General features: G+C 45.2%; 1 protein-coding gene across 11 annotated transcripts in view; it reads left to right on the top strand.

The window, feature by feature from the left end:
* Positions 1–14,664, top strand: part of scn8aa (sodium channel, voltage gated, type VIII, alpha subunit a) — a 55,565-nt gene extending 40,901 nt beyond the window's left edge. For all 11 annotated transcript variants that reach the window (XM_042097557.1, XM_042097554.1, XM_042097550.1 and 8 more), the window contains 7 exons: positions 5,033–5,155; positions 9,995–10,279; positions 10,462–10,515; positions 10,722–10,859; positions 11,293–11,397; positions 11,493–11,763; positions 12,043–14,664. In XM_042097557.1, the coding sequence (XP_041953491.1) occupies positions 5,033–5,155; positions 9,995–10,279; positions 10,462–10,515; positions 10,722–10,859; positions 11,293–11,397; positions 11,493–11,763; positions 12,043–13,196 (2,130 nt within the window). In that variant the 3' untranslated portion in view covers positions 13,197–14,664. The remainder of the gene's footprint in view (positions 1–5,032; positions 5,156–9,994; positions 10,280–10,461; positions 10,516–10,721; positions 10,860–11,292; positions 11,398–11,492; positions 11,764–12,042) is intronic.
* Positions 14,665–19,768: the final 5,104 nt, after the last annotated feature.

Here is a 19,768-nt window from a genome sequence, read left to right as displayed (position 1 = left end):
ATTTCTTTTTTGCTCCTCAACAAGGTGTGACAGTTTTGGGTTAGTTTAAGAGTGACAGTTTAAAATGTTGCAATAGTGTCAAGGTTTGCATGGGTGAGAGATGTCTTATAGTCTGAAGCCATATAGTCTGCTGCAGTAGCTGATGCACACCAATTCTAATGGAAATGGGAGTTGAACCATTTGAAGAATGCTCCCCTGAGTCTAAATGTCCTCTCCTGAAATAACCACCCCTCACCCTTGCACTACCGTGAGACAATCTCCGTATTAATGTTCACGTTGAAGAAAAAAATACTGAGCTGCTTGAATGACAGACACACAATTCCTCTGCTAAACAGTCACCTCCAGATTCTTCATGGCCCACTGTTCTGTGACCAGCAAGGAATTGTGTGTCCAGCAAAGGATACTGTATGCTTTAAATACATGCCCACTTTGCTATTTTAGTCACTGACCCCGGCCACAGACTCCAATGTGATGCCAGTGGTGCTGCAACTGTAAACTGGCAGCACACTCTAGAACCTTTCTATCAATAACACGGCTTATTGATACTCCATGCAATTCAAGCAATGCTCAGCCCCTGAGGAACATGTGTTTACTTGTGCTGGTGTTCTGACCTGTCTTACTTGGTGTGTATGACATGAAGTATGTATGTACTGTATGTAAGATGTATGTATGATGCCTTGTCTATGTCAAACTGGTTCTCATTCTCTACCCTCACTGTGAGCGAGCTTCCAAGTGCCCTTGCTTCAGTAGAGTCATTATTACAGAGCAGAGTGCTGCTTGTAGCCCCATATCAAAATACCCTCTGTATAAACTAAGAGTAGTTTCCCCCTATTAAAAGTAAAAGAATATGATTAATTGATCACATCAAGGGATACTCAAGGGGGGAGGGGGGGGGGGGGGTGGGTGCTGAAGCAAATGCTTGGAAGTCAGCTTCCCCGTGAGGGACCAGAGCAATGTTTCATGAGTGTGGCTCCCTTGTGGGAAAACGTTTTGATGGCGACAGCCTCGTTATTGGAGAGATTTGACTACTGCTGTTGTGTGTACATGTGTGTACGTGGTGTATGTGTACAGTACGTGTGTGTGCTTTGACCTTGTCCCTGAGCTAACTGACTTTCAGCTGAACCCTACACATGCTGCAGAGCTGAGACGCATGTCGAGAGAGGAGGCAGATCTCCACACACACTGACATGCTGAACAGACACACTGATTCTAACACACACACACACACTTACACTCCTGCTAATGTTTACTGTACACGCTGTCATTTACAATTTACCATTAATGTCAGTATTACAATATTTATCCATGAAGAAGTCAGTATGATCTCTAATCTCCCCCTGGCCTAATACTTACTTACATACAGGCCATTTATTTGCAACTTCTCTCTTCACTGGGTTTTGAAAACCTAATATAGATGATTTATTTTCTCACCTTCTTAGAATTGAATGTGAGCTATAAATAAACCTTACATTCTAAGACATGTTCGAAAACGACTTCCCCCAGTAGCCCTGCTCCTGACCTGCTGGCAGAGCCCGAGGACTTCTGGGATATGCAGTCCTGCACTGTGGTGCCTTTAGTTAATGCTAGACTAACACTGTGGGGATTAGTTGAGGAGGGGGTACAAACTACACTTCCCAAGCTGCAATTTGCACTGTGTATGTGTTTGGAACCGTGTGAAACCTCCTCTCCCCGCGCCCCGACCCCCCCACCCGAACTCTTCCCCCCCAGCCCCGGCTCTTCCTTTAAAAGTGTGACACCTGCTCTTACCTCCGGAGTGTGTGAGGTGTGAGAGCGGAGGTGTTGTGATGTTGAGGACATGGGCGGCGGACGGTGAGTTGTGGTCCTGGCATCGCCTCTCTCTCCTCCCTGTACTGCACTCTTCTCTGTCCCGTGGTTGTCTCTCTCTCTCTCTCTCTCTCTCTCTCTCTCTCTCCCTTCCTCTCTCTGTCTGTCTTTTCATTCTCTCTCTCTTTATCTCTCCCTCTTTCTCTCTCTGTTTCTCATTCTCTCTCTCTTCATCTCTTTCCCTCTCTCTGTCTTTCACACTCTCTCCCTCTCTATCCCTCTCCCTCTCAGTCTCCCTCTATATCTTTCTCTCTCCCTCTCTCTCCCTCTCTCTCTCTCTCTCTCTCTCTCTCTCTCTCTCTCTCTCTCTCTCTCGGGAGCACTAGCTCCTGTGTGTCCCGTATGTGGCCTGTGGCTTCTGCTGTCCCGTGTCGTCACGCCTCTTACAGTGTCCAATCAGGAGGGGCTTAGGGAATAGGGGCCGCCATCATAGACCAGCATGCATCACTAATGTCGATGTCTGTCTGTGTGTGTGTGTGTGTGTGCGTGGATCCATGTGGCTGTCGGTCCAGTGATGTGTATGTGTGTTTGTGTCACATTCTTCACATGGTTTATATTTCTGATTCTCTCATTGTCATTTTTTGCCTCCTTTTGATTCTGCTCTGTGTGTTTGCTCAGTGAGTGAGTGCTGATGGTTGATTCCTATGGCAGAGCACATCTACTGTGAAAGGATCTTATGAAACTTTAGCTAGGGTGTACAGAGGCTCTTTAAAACAGCAAAACAACAGAGCAAAATGTTAGTTTTATTGACCAAGACTAAGGAATAGTGTGAGAATAGTGTGAGATATCTCAGATATGCAAAAAGATCGTTATTGAAGACCTTCAGTACAACAATTATGACAGTACACATAGTTACGGTAATCTGTGAACCAAGTTAATTTGTCCTGTCTCACTATATGCTCATCTGAGGCTATTGGGAATAGTCAAAAAGATAGCTCTGAGATCCTAGCATGTACTAATGAAATGTCCCCACTATGTTACCTCAGGCGAGAGATGAGCCCCCTCAGTCAGTTTATCTTAGAGAAGACAACAGCACAGTGTGTATGAGTGGGAATGTGTGTTTGGCTTTTGCATCACAGTTGCTTTCATGCACATTTTCGCTTTCTGTGTTCCTTCTGTTTGGTTCGTGGGAGGTGGGCGGGAGTTGAATTTCTGTTCTTTGCTTTTCTGTTTTTGTTGTCCTCATTCAGATCACCGCCACCCATAGTCATTGAACCTTACCTTGCAGAGCTGTGAGCGGGCGGTGAGTGAAGGGGGGCCGCACTGAGGCGTCAACGGCGGGCCGGCTCACTCTGGGCCAGGCCCTCAGACTCAGGCTGAAGGTGACCATATCCCCACAGAAGTGTGACTGTAGAGCGAGGTGAAAGCTTTATTCACACTCCCCCCCCCACCCCCCCCTCATCTCCCGGGGGAGAGTGGCCGAGGATTTGAGCTTTTTGGCACAAACCCAGCTGGGCTCAGATTCAAGTTTTGGATCAAGAGACAGAGTCTCAGAGGATGCATTTTATAGTCCACTCTCTGCCCCCCTGCCCACATTTAACTTCTTTCAATTTGACTTCATTTGAAGCCTATTGACACATTTTCAATACGTATATTCATATTATTATATATTATTATTCAAACTAATTTTATAATGGACACAAATAAAAATTTAAAATAAAAATGTTACATAATTTTGCACTGTGACTTTTGGCAGAATTTGCATCCAAATGGCCAAAGACTCAAATGCCATCGTTTGGATAGTGATTCCATCACCATAAAACTTTCGCCTTCCGTAGACTCCCCCCTCTGTGAGTTGGTCTGCTTTGGGTGTTGTGTACTATTTTGCCGGTGTATTTTACTGAGTCTGTCAGTGGCTGGTTGAAGGTGTGTTCAGATCTGTTTTATATCCCTGTGTGCAGTAAGGACCTAAAGCCCTGCTCTCAGTCCCATTGGCCAGACAGGTCCCATTCTATGACAAACTACAACTGTTACTATTAAGCACAGCACCTATTCTTTAAAAAAAAACATTTCAGTCACTTTCAAGTCAACTTTAGTCATTTCAGTTCAGTGGCCCCCATCCAACTTGCCATAAATATTACAAATTTAGTAGTTTTACACTATACTCTTCCACACTGTTTTCCCCATCTATTTTACTAATACTTATTCTTGAATCAATTTCTTCTATATGTTTTAGTCCTTTGCTAGATTCTGGCTGTGGCTGTTCATTGTGGGTGTGCCCTCTTAATTGTGGGCTAGTGCTGTGGGACTGAGCAGGGCTCGAGGTCCTCTGATGTGATTCTGTCCTTTCAGTGCCGTCCAGTACAAGTGACTAGCCGATCACCTTCCCTTCCACTCCCCCAATCTGTACTGTAATGTTGCTGTGTTATTGTGACACTTACATTTGATTATGATGAAAAACACAATGATTGGTTGTTATTGGTCACATGGCATACCTGTACATGTTCACCTGTATTCTTTTCCATAGGTGCCATTAGTTTGTCTGTCTAAAAATTAAAAGGGATTTTATGCTTCAGCCGAGAGCGACATGGAGAGAAAATGTTAGAAGGGCCAGGGTAAGGTTCTTGTGGTCTGTTGGGGTTTAATCAACGTCTGCAGGGAAACCGTACTGTGTACCCTTTAATCCCTCCCTACCCCCCCCCCCCCCCTTCTGCCCCTTTCCTGGGTTTTTGCACCCTGAAACTTGCCACGTGACACGCTTTTGTCAGTCTACCTTCCCCATCTTGTGTGAGTCTTATGCTGCTCTCCTCTCTCTTCACCTTTACTTTCTCTCACACTGTCTCAACTACCGGTCTCTTCACAGGCACACCAAGGAATCGCCAGGAACTCCCCCCCTTACCCCACAGCCTCTCAAATAACAGAGAAGTTTAACCCTGGGGTGGGGGGGTGGTATCCTGCTACGTCTCCAACCCCTTATGCTCCCGTAACCCATACTAAACATGCTTCTTTCTCTCCTGGGATATAGCTATATACATATATAAATGCTATCTTATATATGTATATACTGTACACAGAAAATAAAATCTTTGTGTGTGTATATGCGTGCGTGTGAGAGTATGTGTGTGTGTGTGTGTGTGTGTGTGTAATCCAACAGTTGCGCCAATTCTAGGGCCCTCTCTTCCCCAAGAGAGTGTCCTTTCCCCGTCTAACAGTCTGGAACCTCTTTTGCTTCTCTGTTTCTGTGTAGGTGTCTATAGTCAGCCTTATAGCTAATGCCCTGGGGTACTCCGATCTAGGGCCCATTAAATCACTCAGGACACTAAGGGCCCTCAGGCCCCTCAGAGCCTTGTCACGTTTTGAAGGGATGAGGGTAAGATCCTAAGCTAAAGCAGCTGGTCCTTCTGCATGCCCATTGAACAGTTTAAGCATGCTAGAACTGATCAAGAGAACAGCAAAAGAAAAACAAAACCACAAAAAATATATATCCATATATATTTCTATTCACCCTGGGGGATTTTTTTAAAAACAGCAAAACCTGAGACGAGATATCACTCATTTAATTATATATATATAGTATGCACCAAATATAAATCTCTGCATATTTCACAAGTCAAATCAATATAAGTCATGATGCAGCTCCAAAAATGGTACACATAGCTAGGCTACTGTACCAAAGGCAAAAGCATTTCCCAGATTTCCAGAGAAAATATATTAAGGTGACTGGTGAATCTAGTTACCAGTGGATACCACTGCATATAATATATGGCTAAAAAAGAAATCTGTACATGTGAAAAGCTGCCTCATCACATGAAAAGTGAATTGGACATGAGTAATTGGATAAAGACCTTGAAGAGAAAAGTAAACTCATTGAGGACAAATGGAGTAGTGAATGTCAAAAATCCCACTCAGCACCATGCGATTCCCTTGCCATTTCCATGGAGCATCTGGCCTACGATTGGCTGCTCATTTGGCCTGATTCGCAACCTCTGCTTTTAATCGAGAGCCCCCTTCCCTCCATTTGACCCCCACCCCTTCCCGTGCTCATTCCCCCTCCCCCCAATGCATCCCCTCAAAGAGAACAACCAGCAGCAAAAACACACCATCACACCTCTCTCCTGCACCCCACCCCCACCCCAAACCTCTTGCTAGACTCACACCAAACACAGGGCAAGATGACTGGAAACCAGCTTCTCTGTACCTTCTTCTCTATTTTTTTGTGTGACACTATTGGAGAATCATTCTAGAAAGAATTTGGAAGGGATTCGAGATTTGGGTAGAGGCTTGTTTGCCTTAGTCATGCGGGTGACTGTCCTACGTCATCAACCTTTACCGGAGATGACTCCCCTTTCACTTCCCGAAGCTGACAGCTTCTATGCTGAGGAAGGCTGACAAGTCTCTGATGTGGCTGTCTTTCCATACACTGTGGCTCAGCAGCCCTTCTCTACTCTCTTTTCCCCTCCTTTCTTTTTTTAGAGAGATAAGTCAATCGTCTTGGCTGGACATTTGAAAGCAAATGTGTCTCGAGCTCTTTGGCTTTCTTAGCAAGCTGACTCCTCCCCAGCCCCATCTATCCCAGCCCCCTGCTCTCTGGTGGTTGTTAGCGGTTGCGCCTGGTTGTTGTCACCTCCAGCCCCCCCCCCCCACACACACCTCTTTTTCTTCTTCTCGTGGACTGGTTGCCTTGTCTTCTAGTTTGAGCTTCTCTCCTTCATTCACCCACCGACCCACCCAACCCTGTCTCTCCACTCCTCCCCCAGCCCTCCTAACCCACATCTGCAGCTCAGTGCAGCCCCCCCCCCAACCCCTTCCCCTTCCTCCCCCCCTCCTTCCTTCCTCTTCCTCACCCTTCTCTCTCCCTCCATCTCACCACTGTGCTCTTCAGTCCATTTGGCTCTGCGCTGGCCCTACCAGCGCTGCTGGGCCAACCTGCTGGAGCCACACTGCACTCTCTCTTGCTTGTCCAGGATCTGCACAAGGAACTCAATAAAGATTAATAAGCAACTGAAACCACCACCCCTCGCACATCACTGTGGATGTCGGGGGAAGATATTTGCTAAGCTTCTGCTGGAAAGATTGCTTCTACATTTTGGTCACTTACTCCCAGCTGATTGGCAAAAAAAAGGGCTGGCTCTAATCTCCAGAAGTGAACTCGGTGTTCTGTCCAAACCACAGTAGACCAGCTGTGTGTGAACAGCGCAGCAAATGGCCATTTTCATTATTAATCGGCGCAAGAGAGGACTGAAAGCCTGAAGGCAGAAGCTTAGGAAATGTGCAAATGTTGCCTGCTCACCCAAAGGCATTATTGTATTCACGTCATGGCAGGACAGTAGCTGTAGGCAGGACCTTGGGGGGGGGGCCTCGCTCTCCTGGAGGAGGGGGGCCAGGAGGCGATGTTGTGCATTATTGAGCTAAGGGATTGATCAGTGCCTCAGAGGAGGGGGGGGGGGGGGGGGGGTCAGATCTCAGATAATGTGCTGTAACACTAACCTTACCACAAGGGTGATGTCCACCAGAATATCGTCCAGTTCCCAAAATTGTCAGATCAGATAGGGCTCTGGGACATTTGCCATCAGATTAGATTACTAATCAGGAAGTATCTTTAGTTTTTTTTTTTTTCGGTTTGCCCTAGAAGTCTTTTCTGATAGGAAGGTCATTTTGAATGTTGTAACAGTGAATTCAGTATAAGTTTATTTTTGTCCCTAGAGTACCTAGGCGAGGAGAATGCAGAAGTATCTAATTATTTTAATATTTAGCTATTGATAGCTAGTGTAGCATGCTAGTGTTGGTTAGCTGATGTAAGCATGCTTCTGTAATTCATTGCCCTGTGCATAATCCTTTTGGAGGCTATCTAAAAGGAACTCATAGATCTTATGTAATTGAACTTCACTGTTGCATGCAACACAATTAAAAATACATGTTGTGATTTTTTTAAATCTGTAAGAAATAGTCAGAAATATAAAGCAGGATCTCCTTTTGAGGAATTGAACTTACAGGGGTCTGACTTGGCCATGAAAATAGAGGTCATGAAAAAAGAGGAAGCACGGAAGAATTAACATTAGTTAATGCCTATGTTCATCAAACTGTCTGCCATTCTGTTTGACTTGGAAAAGAAAATGAGTTAAATATGAATAAATAAATCGACAAGGAGACACACGACCAGAGGGGTGGCTTTGCTAGTTTTGTTGATTATCATGTATTTTGAGGAACTTTAGGTGAAAATTAACAAAAAGTTAATCAAAAATTAAACATTTTGACAAAGACATCTGACTTGAAGCAACAAAATCCAGGGGTTTTTCACCAGTGTGGAACTACTTGGTAGCCTAAAGGTAAAAAGATCAAACACATGCTCCTTTTATGTGTATTTAATATGCCAACATTTTGTTCAGGATCCTCTGATCTCTCTGTGTTAGTGTCTCTACATCGATTTGTTTACTTATTTTAACGGTTTTTGAGATTGCACAACAATGCCATGTAATACGCATGTACTCTTCAATTGCCAATGCACAGGATGCACTTTTGACAGCCATTTTCCCTCTCTTTGAGTCTACATCTTTAGCATTTGTCTGTTCAGTCTCTCAAATGTAGATCATTGTCAATGTGCAAAAAGTAGTAACACAGCTTCTCTTGGCAAGTGCACTTTTATCGGATTTGAGATATTAGCTCTTTTCCCTCTATGGGAATACACTGCTCTATCATCGCTATTATAGTGCATATTTTTACAATTGCTGTAGGGCAGAATATATGGCCATTACACCTCCTGTGTGACTGTAGATAGAGTAATTACTTCAAGGGTGCAATTCAGTACTCAGCCAAGGCTTGCTGATTTGCATGTAATACACTTGGCTCAATGGGTGAGCTATCTAAAGGGTTCCCTTATGAAATATTTGTATATAGTCTCCAAATTATATCCTTCAATTCCTTGTAGTGAGTCAAGTTAAAGGACAACTCCAGTCTAAGAACAACTGTCCTTTTTTCATACCCTTTCTGTACACTTAACAAGTTAAAATTACCCTCTCCACAGTATCACAGAAGTGTAATGATATTTTGAACATTGTCAGTGGCTTAAAGTAGCAGTACTTTGACGTCGCGAGCTTGCCCCTAGGCTATCGCTATATGATATTTCGTTGTAAATGCATAGTCAATGTTAACTACTCTGATTAATGTTGTTTGGTCCCCAATGAAGGTTTACACTCATCCAAAATAGACCTTATGTTGTTCTTAGACTGATATTGTCCTTTAACTCAGTTTACTGTAAAAATATAGACAATGAACATGCACAAATAGTCAGTCTATGTGACCTAGGCTTAGTCAATACTGTAACTCTGTCTGATTCAGTAGCATGCCAAACTGTGCCTAGCCAGTGCCCATGCCAAGAGAACGCTGCTCCAGAGCGGCTTGCTCTGTGTGCGTCTGTCTGAAGGAGGGAATATGGCTCCACGAGTCTGTGAAAGGCATGCATGTCCAGCTGTCTGCCTGAGAGCTGCTGGTGGGCCTGTCCGACACTCTTAGTGAGCGGACAACTAGGCGCTGAGCTCGATGCTAAGCAGTGGACGATGGGATCTTAACACAGGGGGAGGGAAGGGAAGTGAGGAGTGGGGAGGGGTGGGGGGTTCAGGGGTGACCATGTAAAGGGCCAAAGGGATTGGGGTTGGGATCCATTACTAATGTCCCCGATAGCTTTCCATTGTACTGTTGAGGGGAGTGTGTGTGCTCATTAGTGGGGGTTTGGGGGAAGTGGGGAGGATTGTTAGGTTAAATTGATGTGAATGACAATGTGGAGTGTATGCTGTATACCTGCTTGATCAACATTATTAGCAATGAGAGGAACTGCTCAACAACAAACGGTCGTATATGTGCTCTCTGACAACTCACAATATGCACAACTATTTCTCACACTACTACAGTATTCGTAGTGCACTTACATGTCTACACTACGGACCCATCAGCTTTAATTATTCATTCGATACCATATAGTAAAATAACACATAGCAAAATTGTACATAAACAAAACAAAAAACGTTTTCAGAGCATGGCGTTGTCTAGTTATTTTTCCCACTTCATATTCCATGAAGAGTAGCATGGCGGGGACTAGTGAGGAGTCATACAGGTATACAGTTGCACTGAGTGGGTGTGTATGTGTGATTGTATACGGTGGGATGCTTCAAGGCAGGACCTCACTGGCCTCTGCCCTGTCTCTCCTCTGGTTTAGGTGGTAGTCAACGCCTTGGTGGGTGCCATTCCCTCCATCATGAATGTGTTGCTGGTGTGCCTCATCTTTTGGCTGATTTTCAGTATCATGGGCGTCAACCTGTTTGCGGGCAAGTACTACTACTGTTTCAACCAGACGTCCGAGCAGCTCTTTGAGCTGGACGTGGTCAACAACAAAACAGAGTGCTTTGCCTTCATCAACGCCAACTACTCGGAGGTGCGCTGGAAGAACGTGAAGATCAACTTTGACAACGTGGGCGCCGGCTACTTGGCCCTGCTCCAAGTGGTTAGCATACTCTTCTGACCTCCGGACATTTTCATGTTTTCATCACATTTTGTCATTGTATATTCCTCTATTAGGCTCCAACTCTTCGGAAGGTTGGCCATATGAATGATAATCACATTACTATGCCATAACTATGTTCTAAAAATAACATGTCTGATAATGTAAAACCTGCTGTGTCTCAGGCTACATTCAAGGGCTGGATGGATATCATGTATGCTGCTGTGGATTCAAGAAGGGTGAGAACTCTGAGGAGTGCAGAGTTACTTTAAATACAATTAGCAGTACATGTTTGTACATTTTCACTAAGATACTGATCTAGACCATAGGTATCCTATGTTTGTCAGTGTCAGTATTAAAACAGCGATGTGTCTGGGATGCCTCTGAGGATTCTCATTATCGTCTACGATTTGCTTTTGATCTGCATTTGTCAAACTTCACCCAGGTGGAAGATCAGCCACTATATGAGGACAACATCTACATGTACATCTACTTTGTTATCTTCATCATCTTCGGTTCCTTCTTCACCCTCAACCTCTTCATTGGTGTCATCATCGACAACTTCAATCAACAGAAGAAAAAGATAAGGCTCTTTATGTCTCTAAATTGAATTTTAGAAGCTCAGGAGATAGAGAAGTTATCAGACAACCAGTAAGTTGCTGGTTCGAGCCTGGCTCCTCCTGACCCTGTTGAAGTGTTCTTGAGCGAGACACTGTACCCCAAACTGTGCCTGATGTGCAGGTTAGCACCTTGCATGGCAGCCTCTGCCATCGGTGTGTGTGTGTGTGTGAATGTGTTAATGTGAAGCATGATATTGGGAAGCACTTTGAGTGCGCAAAGGATTAGAAAAGAGCTATATAAATGCAGTCCATTGTCCATTTATAATGACCAGACGGGTTACACTAATATTGCTGTTACACTTAGACTTTTCTGATAACCTCAAACGGAATGTCGTGATTGTGCAGCATTTTGAAATGTTTTCTGGATTGTAACCAAACTATTGCTTGTCTCTATACTTTGGGGGTCAGGATATCTTCATGACAGAAGAGCAGAAAAAATACTACAACGCCATGAAAAAGTTGGGCTCAAAGAAACCCCAGAAGCCTATTCCTAGACCACAGGTACCACTGACATCTCAGAGCAAGACCATAAACATGTGCACTGGTAATGTTGATAATGCCATGTTCTTACCATGTTCTTCTCTCGTTCTCTACAGAATAAGATTCAAGGGATGGTGTTTGATTTTGTAACTCAGCAAGTGTTTGACATTTCCATCATGATCCTGATCTGCCTCAACATGGTCACCATGATGGTGGAGACAGACGACCAGTCCGATGAGACCGAGAACATCCTCTACTGGGTCAACTTCATCTTCATTGTGCTCTTCACATCAGAGTTTGTCCTCAAGCTCACAGCCCTGCGACATTACTATTTCACCAATGGCTGGAACATCTTTGACTGTGTTGTGGTCATTCTTTCCATCGTAGGTAAGTGAGCGAGGGAAGTTCTGAAAAAACAAGGGAGATGCATCTGGTCTTCAACTGAATTTTTACTTTTCACATCTGTAGGCAGTTACTGGTTCTGTGGAATTCATCCACATAAGACACATGTAATTTAAGACATTTAAGTTAGTATAAAGTGACAGAAGGAGCCATGTAAGATCTCAGAAAAGAGGGGTAGGATCTAATATCGGTTAAATGGAAAAGAGCTGTAGAAATTGCATTCTGAAATGGCTTAAACATTTTTGTTTTTCTCATTTTTTTCAGGCATGTTCTTGGCTGACCTGATCGAGAAGTACTTTGTGTCTCCAACGTTGTTCAGGGTAATCCGTCTGGCTCGAATTGGTCGCATCTTGCGACTGATTAAAGGGGCCAAGGGCATCCGAACTTTACTGTTTGCCCTGATGATGTCACTGCCAGCCCTGTTCAACATTGGCCTGTTGCTGTTTCTGGTCATGTTTATCTTCTCCATCTTTGGCATGTCCAACTTTGCCTATGTCAAGCGAGAGGTGGGAATAGATGACATGTACAATTTTGAGACCTTTGGCAACTCCATGATTTGCCTGTTCATGATCACAACCTCGGCTGGGTGGGATGGTCTCCTGGCGCCCATCTTGAACTATCCGCCCGACTGTGACCCCCTCAAGGAGAATCCGGGCACCACAGTGAAGGGCGATTGCGGGAACCCTTCGGTGGGCATCTTCTTCTTTGTGATGTACATCATTGTGTCCTTCCTCATCGTGGTGAACATGTACATCGCCATCATCCTGGAGAACTTCAGCGTGGCCACGGAGGAGAGTGCCGATCCGCTCTGCGAGGACGACTTTGAGTCCTTCTACGAGATCTGGGAGAAGTTCGACCCCACTGCCTCTCAGTTCATCACCTTTGCCAAGCTGGGCGACTTTGCCGACACGCTCGAGCACCCGCTGCGCGTGCCCAAGCCCAACACGATTGAGCTGATCGCCATGGACCTGCCGATGGTGAGCGGCGACCGCATCCACTGCCTGGACATCCTCTTCGCTTTCACTAAGCGCGTGCTGGGCGACAGCGGCGACCTGGACATGATGCGGCAGCAGATGGAGGAGCGCTTCATCGCTGCCAACCCCTCCAAGATCTCGTTCGAGCCCATCACCACGACGCTGCGCCGCAAGCAGGAGCTCATGTCCGCCTCCATCATCCAGCGCGCCTACCGCGCCCACCTCTTGCGCCGCGGATTTGTCTGCAAGCGCATCCTCGGGATTAACAAGCTGGAGAACGGTGGGACCAATCAAGAGAAAAAAGAGGGCACGCCCTCCACTGCCTCCCTGCCCTCGTATGACAGCGTGACCAAACCGGAGAAGGAAAAGCTGGACGAGAGCGAGAGCTTTGGCAAGAAGGAGAAGGGCAAAAACCAAAAAGACGTCAGGGAATCCAAGTGTTAAGGACTGCGCTCGATCCGGCGCTGAGATCTACAGCGTGTGACACAATGAGATGAGACTCTGTATTCGAAATCCAACAAATGTACAAACATCAACAACAACAACAACAACATCAACAAAAAGAAGAAAAAAACTATTTACAAGGAAAATAAAAAATCTTTAAAAAATAATGGTTTGTTTACAGACTTGTTGCAGATGTTTCGATGCAGAAGAAGCAGCTTGGTTTTAATACCACTCTGAAGACGACCAAACACGATGAGCTTTCTGTGTATCATCTGTGATTAATGACCAAGATTTTAAATAACTTTTCACTCAATGTAAAACTCGATCAAACATGGCCAACTCAACTAAAGGTGATGTGTAGGCCTATGGCAGACCTTCGGGGATTTGTTGGGGACCACCCGCCATCTGGACATTGAACTGTATGAAAAAGATGGCGACATTTTGAAGAAGGCTTCTTTTCCATGGCCAAGTGTGGATTTCAGCATTGCTCAACTGTGGCTGACACAAAGACTCAACAACAATGCTGGATTGTAGGAAACCACCAGCTCCATTGCTGGGGTTTCTGTGACATGTCTTTTAACTGTAGATGAAAAATGATTAATCAACAATGCGGAGAACAGAAAAAAAAAACCCAGAATATTATGTGGGTTTTTTTTTTTTATTTGTTTGTGCTGAATATACTTGCATCTTTACATTATTTGAGCAGCAAAAAAGAAAAAATGATACATTTAGCCCATGTCACTAGTCTTCATCCTCTTTGTTATACCTGCGTTAAAATGATTTTCTACATGGGCTTTCACATTGATCGGGTAGGGGGCTTTATCAGGGTTTTGGGCTGAAGGGGGCTCTGACTGAGTTCCGAAGTAAATACCTAACTAATTGTGCTCGTTCAAATGCATAGAAATGACTTGCATGATGGCATGTTTTGATCAGGAATCATGCATGAGAAATCATAGTCCACACGACACTTACCAAGGCCACAACAGTGGCTCGACCATTAGCTTTGAAGATTTCCAACTGGTCCAAATTTTTTAAAAATGAGATCGTACAACTAAATTCTAACTGTGTACTCTTGTACACAGTATTTGGGAACTTCAAACAGTATGATTGTACCTACCCTTCACACGCTTTCCTTTCTGACACAATGCTTCCGCCATTCATCATTGCAACGTTTTTCGGTGTCAGACCAGGCTGTAATCATTCAAAAATCTGATGTTCTATTTGTTTGTGTGTACTAACATTGTGGCACATTGTGACAAAACACAAAACATTCGTACTTTTGCTGCTCTTGCCGTGTATGTGTGGGTGGGAGAAAAGCAGGGGTGGGAATAGTTGCTGGAGATATTCGCCCGTGAGTATACACTGATTTGGAGAAACATTTTGAAATCAAATGGAACCAAATCCCAGGCTTACAGAGACCTTGATTTGCCTTTTTCGTTTCTGCACCAGCAGCATATCGTTACATGAGCACTGTTTTTCTGATGTTCTCCATGTTGTTGAGAGGGGACGGCATGAATGGGATGCCGATGTCACAGAGGGAAAAAAACACGAGGGTGTGTCAGAGCTCCTCTCGACCTCGCTCAGCTCAGCGCTCTTTGTCCGACTGCAGGGAACAAGCGCTCCTCAGCGGAGGGGCGGCTCTCCATGAGGCACAGTAGACAACTGTCAATAACCGTCACAACTGCCAGGATGTTTAATTTCCATCCATTTTCCTAGGGCCTTTTTGATGGCATTTTTAAACCTTGTGAGCCTATATCGGTTCCATTTTGTTGTTGTTGTTTTTATGTCTTTAAAAAAAAAAATCAGTATGACATGATGAGGCTTTGGCGAAAGGCTCGCTGTTTGGAGCTTCGATTTTTTCGCCATCATGAGATTCTCGGGAGTCCTTGATGGGGTCTGTTTAGTGTTCTTGTGTGCCCTTGCCTGATCTGGAATCAGCTGATGTGCAGCTTTGGCATCAGCAACTGCCAAGTGATTGAACTCCAGAGTAGAGGAAAAGGGTATCCCCAGTCTGTCCTGCATCCTAGCTACATACACCTCTTTGGACTACTGCCAGTCAGCTTAGAGCCTTTCGTGTCTTATTTGTGTTAGCTAAGGCTCAATAGGACGTAAGAGGACAACTTTGGGCCTTTCTGAGAACTAGGCTAGGAATGGTTGGAGTGAGGTGCCATTCATCATTGATATCACAAGAAATATTCAGTGAAGGACTGTCACGCAAGGAAAGGTTCCCTTTGTTTTCATCGAACAAATTCTCTTTTGTACAAAATAAGAAAATACAAATAAAAGATGTGCACTTGAGTAGATCTCGTCACAGTTTGGACTAGCCAAGTGTCAATCTGTGCACGCTCAAGCTGTGCAAGGGAACAGCGCAAGCAACACAGCTGAACTGGAGAACAGCATCAGAGGGCCCCGTCTCTCTACGAGGCGCCCTGGTAGGGGGGAAACTTTTGTATCACAGAGTGTGAAATTGCTCTTAAACTGCCATCCTCTATCTTGAGGTCCATAACAAGAAAAGAAAAAAACACAACATGAAGAAAAAAAAAGGGAGATATTCAAAAAAGAAAACACAAGTCCCAGTAACCATGCGTTTGTCGGGGCACGCCCTCGGACGGGCAACGCCCACCCTCTAGGCCACTTCCTGTTCGTGGCACACTTCCTGTTTACAACCCCTCCCCCTCTTCCCTACAGGGCCTCACTGCACAGTGGGTCTGCAAACTGCCTGAGGTCTCCAAATCAGTGTGGGTGCTGTGGACTTGAGATAAAAACCAAATACATTCCCAATGTTGAAAAAAAAAAACATGCAATGCCATGCGGTTTCTCCCGATGCCCATCTTGGATGTAATGTGTAAAAGAGTCCATTCACATTATGACTAAATGAAATATACCATTCTGTGTATAGTGCGGGCTATGATGTACATGGCACAGTTGCAGAGAAAAGTTGAGAATGAACTATCTGAGAGAAACTATAAGTATTGTAATATACTCTTTTTGGGTTTTGTTTTCATGGCATGCTTTGTTGTGGTTTTTGTAAATACAGAATTTTAAAAGATTACTACTATTAATCTAACAATAAATGACAAACAAAACTATAGAATGGCTTCCAGCTGATGCCCTTGTCACATTTGTTACTTTTTTTATTTATTTTATTTTTTTTCCCAAGACAATTCTCACTTTGTTGGGGGGGAACTGAATGAAATAGTATGAATCCTATATTATACAAACAGTATATATGGAATATATATGAATATATAAGAGCACTGTCACATTTTGTTTATATGCAACACGTCCAGTGGATGTCATAAATTGGTTGGTCCTACTTCTGGAGATGGGGACCAGCTTTCGCACGATATAATTGGAGCTGCTTGGAATTTTTAGCCCAAGAAACTTAGAGGATGATGCTACCAGCACACTTCTTGTGTATTCCTAGTACCTACCGTACTTACACTCAACACAACATAGACATGCACACAGTGGAGAAAATACACCCGAATGAACTCAACCACACAGAGATACACACACACACACACACACACACACAAAAGTGCACACATGCTCTTTCCTGCCTATGAAAATCTGTTCTCTTTCACCTCAATCTGTCACTAAGACGCAGAAGCCTACTGTTTCTAGGCCTCTTCATACACATCTGTGCCGTTGCTACTGAACTAGCCATTCATTCTACATTTGATTTGTATTTTTGTTATTTTTCTTTTTCCGTATGTGTCTTGGATTAGTTTTGTGTGTTCGTAGTGTTACTTCACTAAATGGTGTGTGCCTTTTTCTGCATTGTTTGTGTTTCTCCTTCTCCTTCATTTTCTGAGTTGCATTGTCTGCAATCTTGGAGGATGGTGCCATTTCTAACTAGTCACCCTGTGAAAGGCGACAAGACGGAGAGTGGAGGGTCATTATGGAGCACAATGTCAATCAGGGACTTGAGATTGTACAGCGTGGCATACTGTACTGCCAGAGAAATGCCAAACAAAAAAAAAAAAACTCCACACACACAGAGCCCGTTTCCTCTAGATTTGATGTTACAAAAAAACACATAATTCAGTATGTGATTGTGTTCTGTGCTTTGTGTATCATCCACTAGGCTTGTGAAAAAAAGCTTGCCTTCTGATTTTGTGTTTCTTTCCACCTCTGAGGTCCATTTTTGTATCAGCATTTGTTTATTGGACTGTTCCATTTTTAGCATGATTAAGATGCTTTTTGTTTCCATCTTTCTGAAGAAAAAAAATATCAAAAAGTGCTTTTCAAACTGTTGTTATCGTTTGACACAGTTATGTACATGGTAGGAGGAAATATGATGTTGTGTTGCACAACCACTTGGACTCTTAGTAAGACCTTATAAAAGATTGTCTTCATTTGAGCACGAACCTTTTTATGAACAAATAAAGCAGCCTTCCAGTTATGCAGTGTGTTTGGGTCTGTTCGGTGATTAGAGGGGTAGATACCAGAGACTGCCGTTGCTGTGGTTACATCTCCACAGCCAATCACGTTGGATCTGCCGCTTTGCCCATGAGTTGATGCTGAATGCAGCCAGACTTCCTGACTTATCAGTGCTGAGTGTTGCTGAAGATTAGGAGAGGGCTGTTCATGGTGTGTGCATGTGGTATTTCTCTTAGTATTTCAGCAACATCCCAGCTTCACATATTTGAGGTCTTACCACCATGAATGTAGTTCAGTGATAACAGATGGTACGACACACAAGGTGCAGGAACTCCAGTAGCAGCTTAGTAAGAGGCCAGAGCCCTTCAGCAGCATGCGCTGATTGGAGAACAAGGGCACACGCTACGCTAGTCGCTCAGGTTATCCATGGAGCCTTGTGTCTCTTCAAGGCGCTGCTTAGGGAATCAATGTAAAGCTATTAGGTGAGGTATCAATGTCACCCACTTCAACTGCAGTAGCTGCTGCCTCCCCAGGGACTGGCCGCAGGCACACAGCTTTCTGATGTATTGACCAGCGCTCCACCTCCATTGTCTGAGCAGCAGAGGGACGACAGAGCCGAGCCACTGGGTGAGATGGACACAGGTGACTCTTCGGGTCACTCTGCATCAAGGCATTCAAACACGTCGTCGCAGTGTTCTTTCTGCCATTTCTGTGTCTCTATCCCACCCCTCCTCCTCTTCCTCCTCCTCCTCATCTCCCCTGCTGTGTCTCTTCCTCATCCATTCCACCCACCTTCTCCATTTCAGACCGGAGAATTCTCTGCCGGCTTCTCTGCCTGTCACACATTCTCTCTCTCCCTCTCTCCACCCCTCCTCTCTCCTCTCCTCTCTTTTTCACCTGGAGCACTGTCATCCCCTCTGCACAGGTTTCTGCACCCCCCCCCCCCAACACACACACACCCTCTGTCCTTTCCAGCGCCAGCTATGGATGGTGGGACCCGAGTGTTTATCTCCTCGTGCAGCTCTCCTTTTCCTCTGTTCCTCTCTCCGCTCCCAGATAGCACAGGGAGTGCAGTGAGGTGAAGAGAAAAAAGAACAGAGAGGTGGGAGGAATGGGGATGGAGAGAGAGCGCGAGCGAACGAGCGAGAGACACTGTGAGAGGATGAGAGAGAGAGAGAGATGGAAGAGGGAGGGGGAAGGTGAGTGCACAGGAGAGAGAGAGAGAGAGAGAGAGAGGGAGGGAGGGAGAGAGCGACAGGGAAGGGAGGGGGAGGGTGCGGTAAAGCACTGCAGTGCAGCTAAATGAATGCACCATTGGTGGCTGAGTCAGCACAGCTTCCTCCCTGCTCGGCCCGCCGCCTGCATCAGCAGCCGGAGCAGAGGCTGCGTCCCAGCGCCGCGCCGCGTGCAGACAAACAAACGGCCATGCCCGTCGCCACGCCAACGGGACAAGGGAGGGGGCTCACCTTTTTTTTTTTTACGTGAATATACGATGGAGCGAGTTCATGCACTCCTTTGAGGAGAGCTGTTCGAGTGAGGGAGGGGGGGCTCACTGTCTGACCCAATTTGCAGACAGCCACACCTATCCCCTCATCACTCCTCGCGCTTTCTCACTCTCTCTCTTCCTCCCATAGACACTCACCCTCTCCATACAATATACATGTGTCAAATGTCCCCAGCCCATTATTGATATGCAGCATACTAGTGCAGCTCAGGTCTGGATTGATGCATGTCTATAATCATGTAAACACTTAAACTGTGTGCTGGTTTCTCCTCCGTATTGCTGATTTAGGACTAATATGGAAGAGCTTTCTGGTAGATCATGGGATGTAATCTATCATCATTAGCAGCTGAAACGGCAGGTCTCATTACAGCCTTTGCCCTCCAGCTGCAGGCCTGTTAGAGGACACTGGGTCGGTGTGGAGGAGGGACGGATACTCCCTCAGGTCTGGTCCCCTTGAGGTGTCTCGGGGCAGGGCTTAGTGTCCTTATCCCCACACCACTCGGCCGCCAGCCAATCCCAGCAGGCCCTGCTGCTCCAGGACAGGTCCATCACTGCAGCAGCTCCTCCCTCCAACACAGCGTCAGCCGAGCAGCATTTCTGAATGAACAGCTGCAGCATCACCACCTCCTTCAATACACACACACACACAGCCCCTCCCTTACTTCTGCTTATCAAAGGCAGC

This window comes from Alosa sapidissima, chromosome 7 (assembly GCF_018492685.1).
Source record: "Alosa sapidissima isolate fAloSap1 chromosome 7, fAloSap1.pri, whole genome shotgun sequence".
Taxonomy (NCBI): domain Eukaryota; kingdom Metazoa; phylum Chordata; class Actinopteri; order Clupeiformes; family Clupeidae; genus Alosa; species Alosa sapidissima.
The sequence above is the reverse complement of the archived record's forward strand: the minus strand, read 5'-3'. Positions and strand labels throughout refer to the sequence as shown.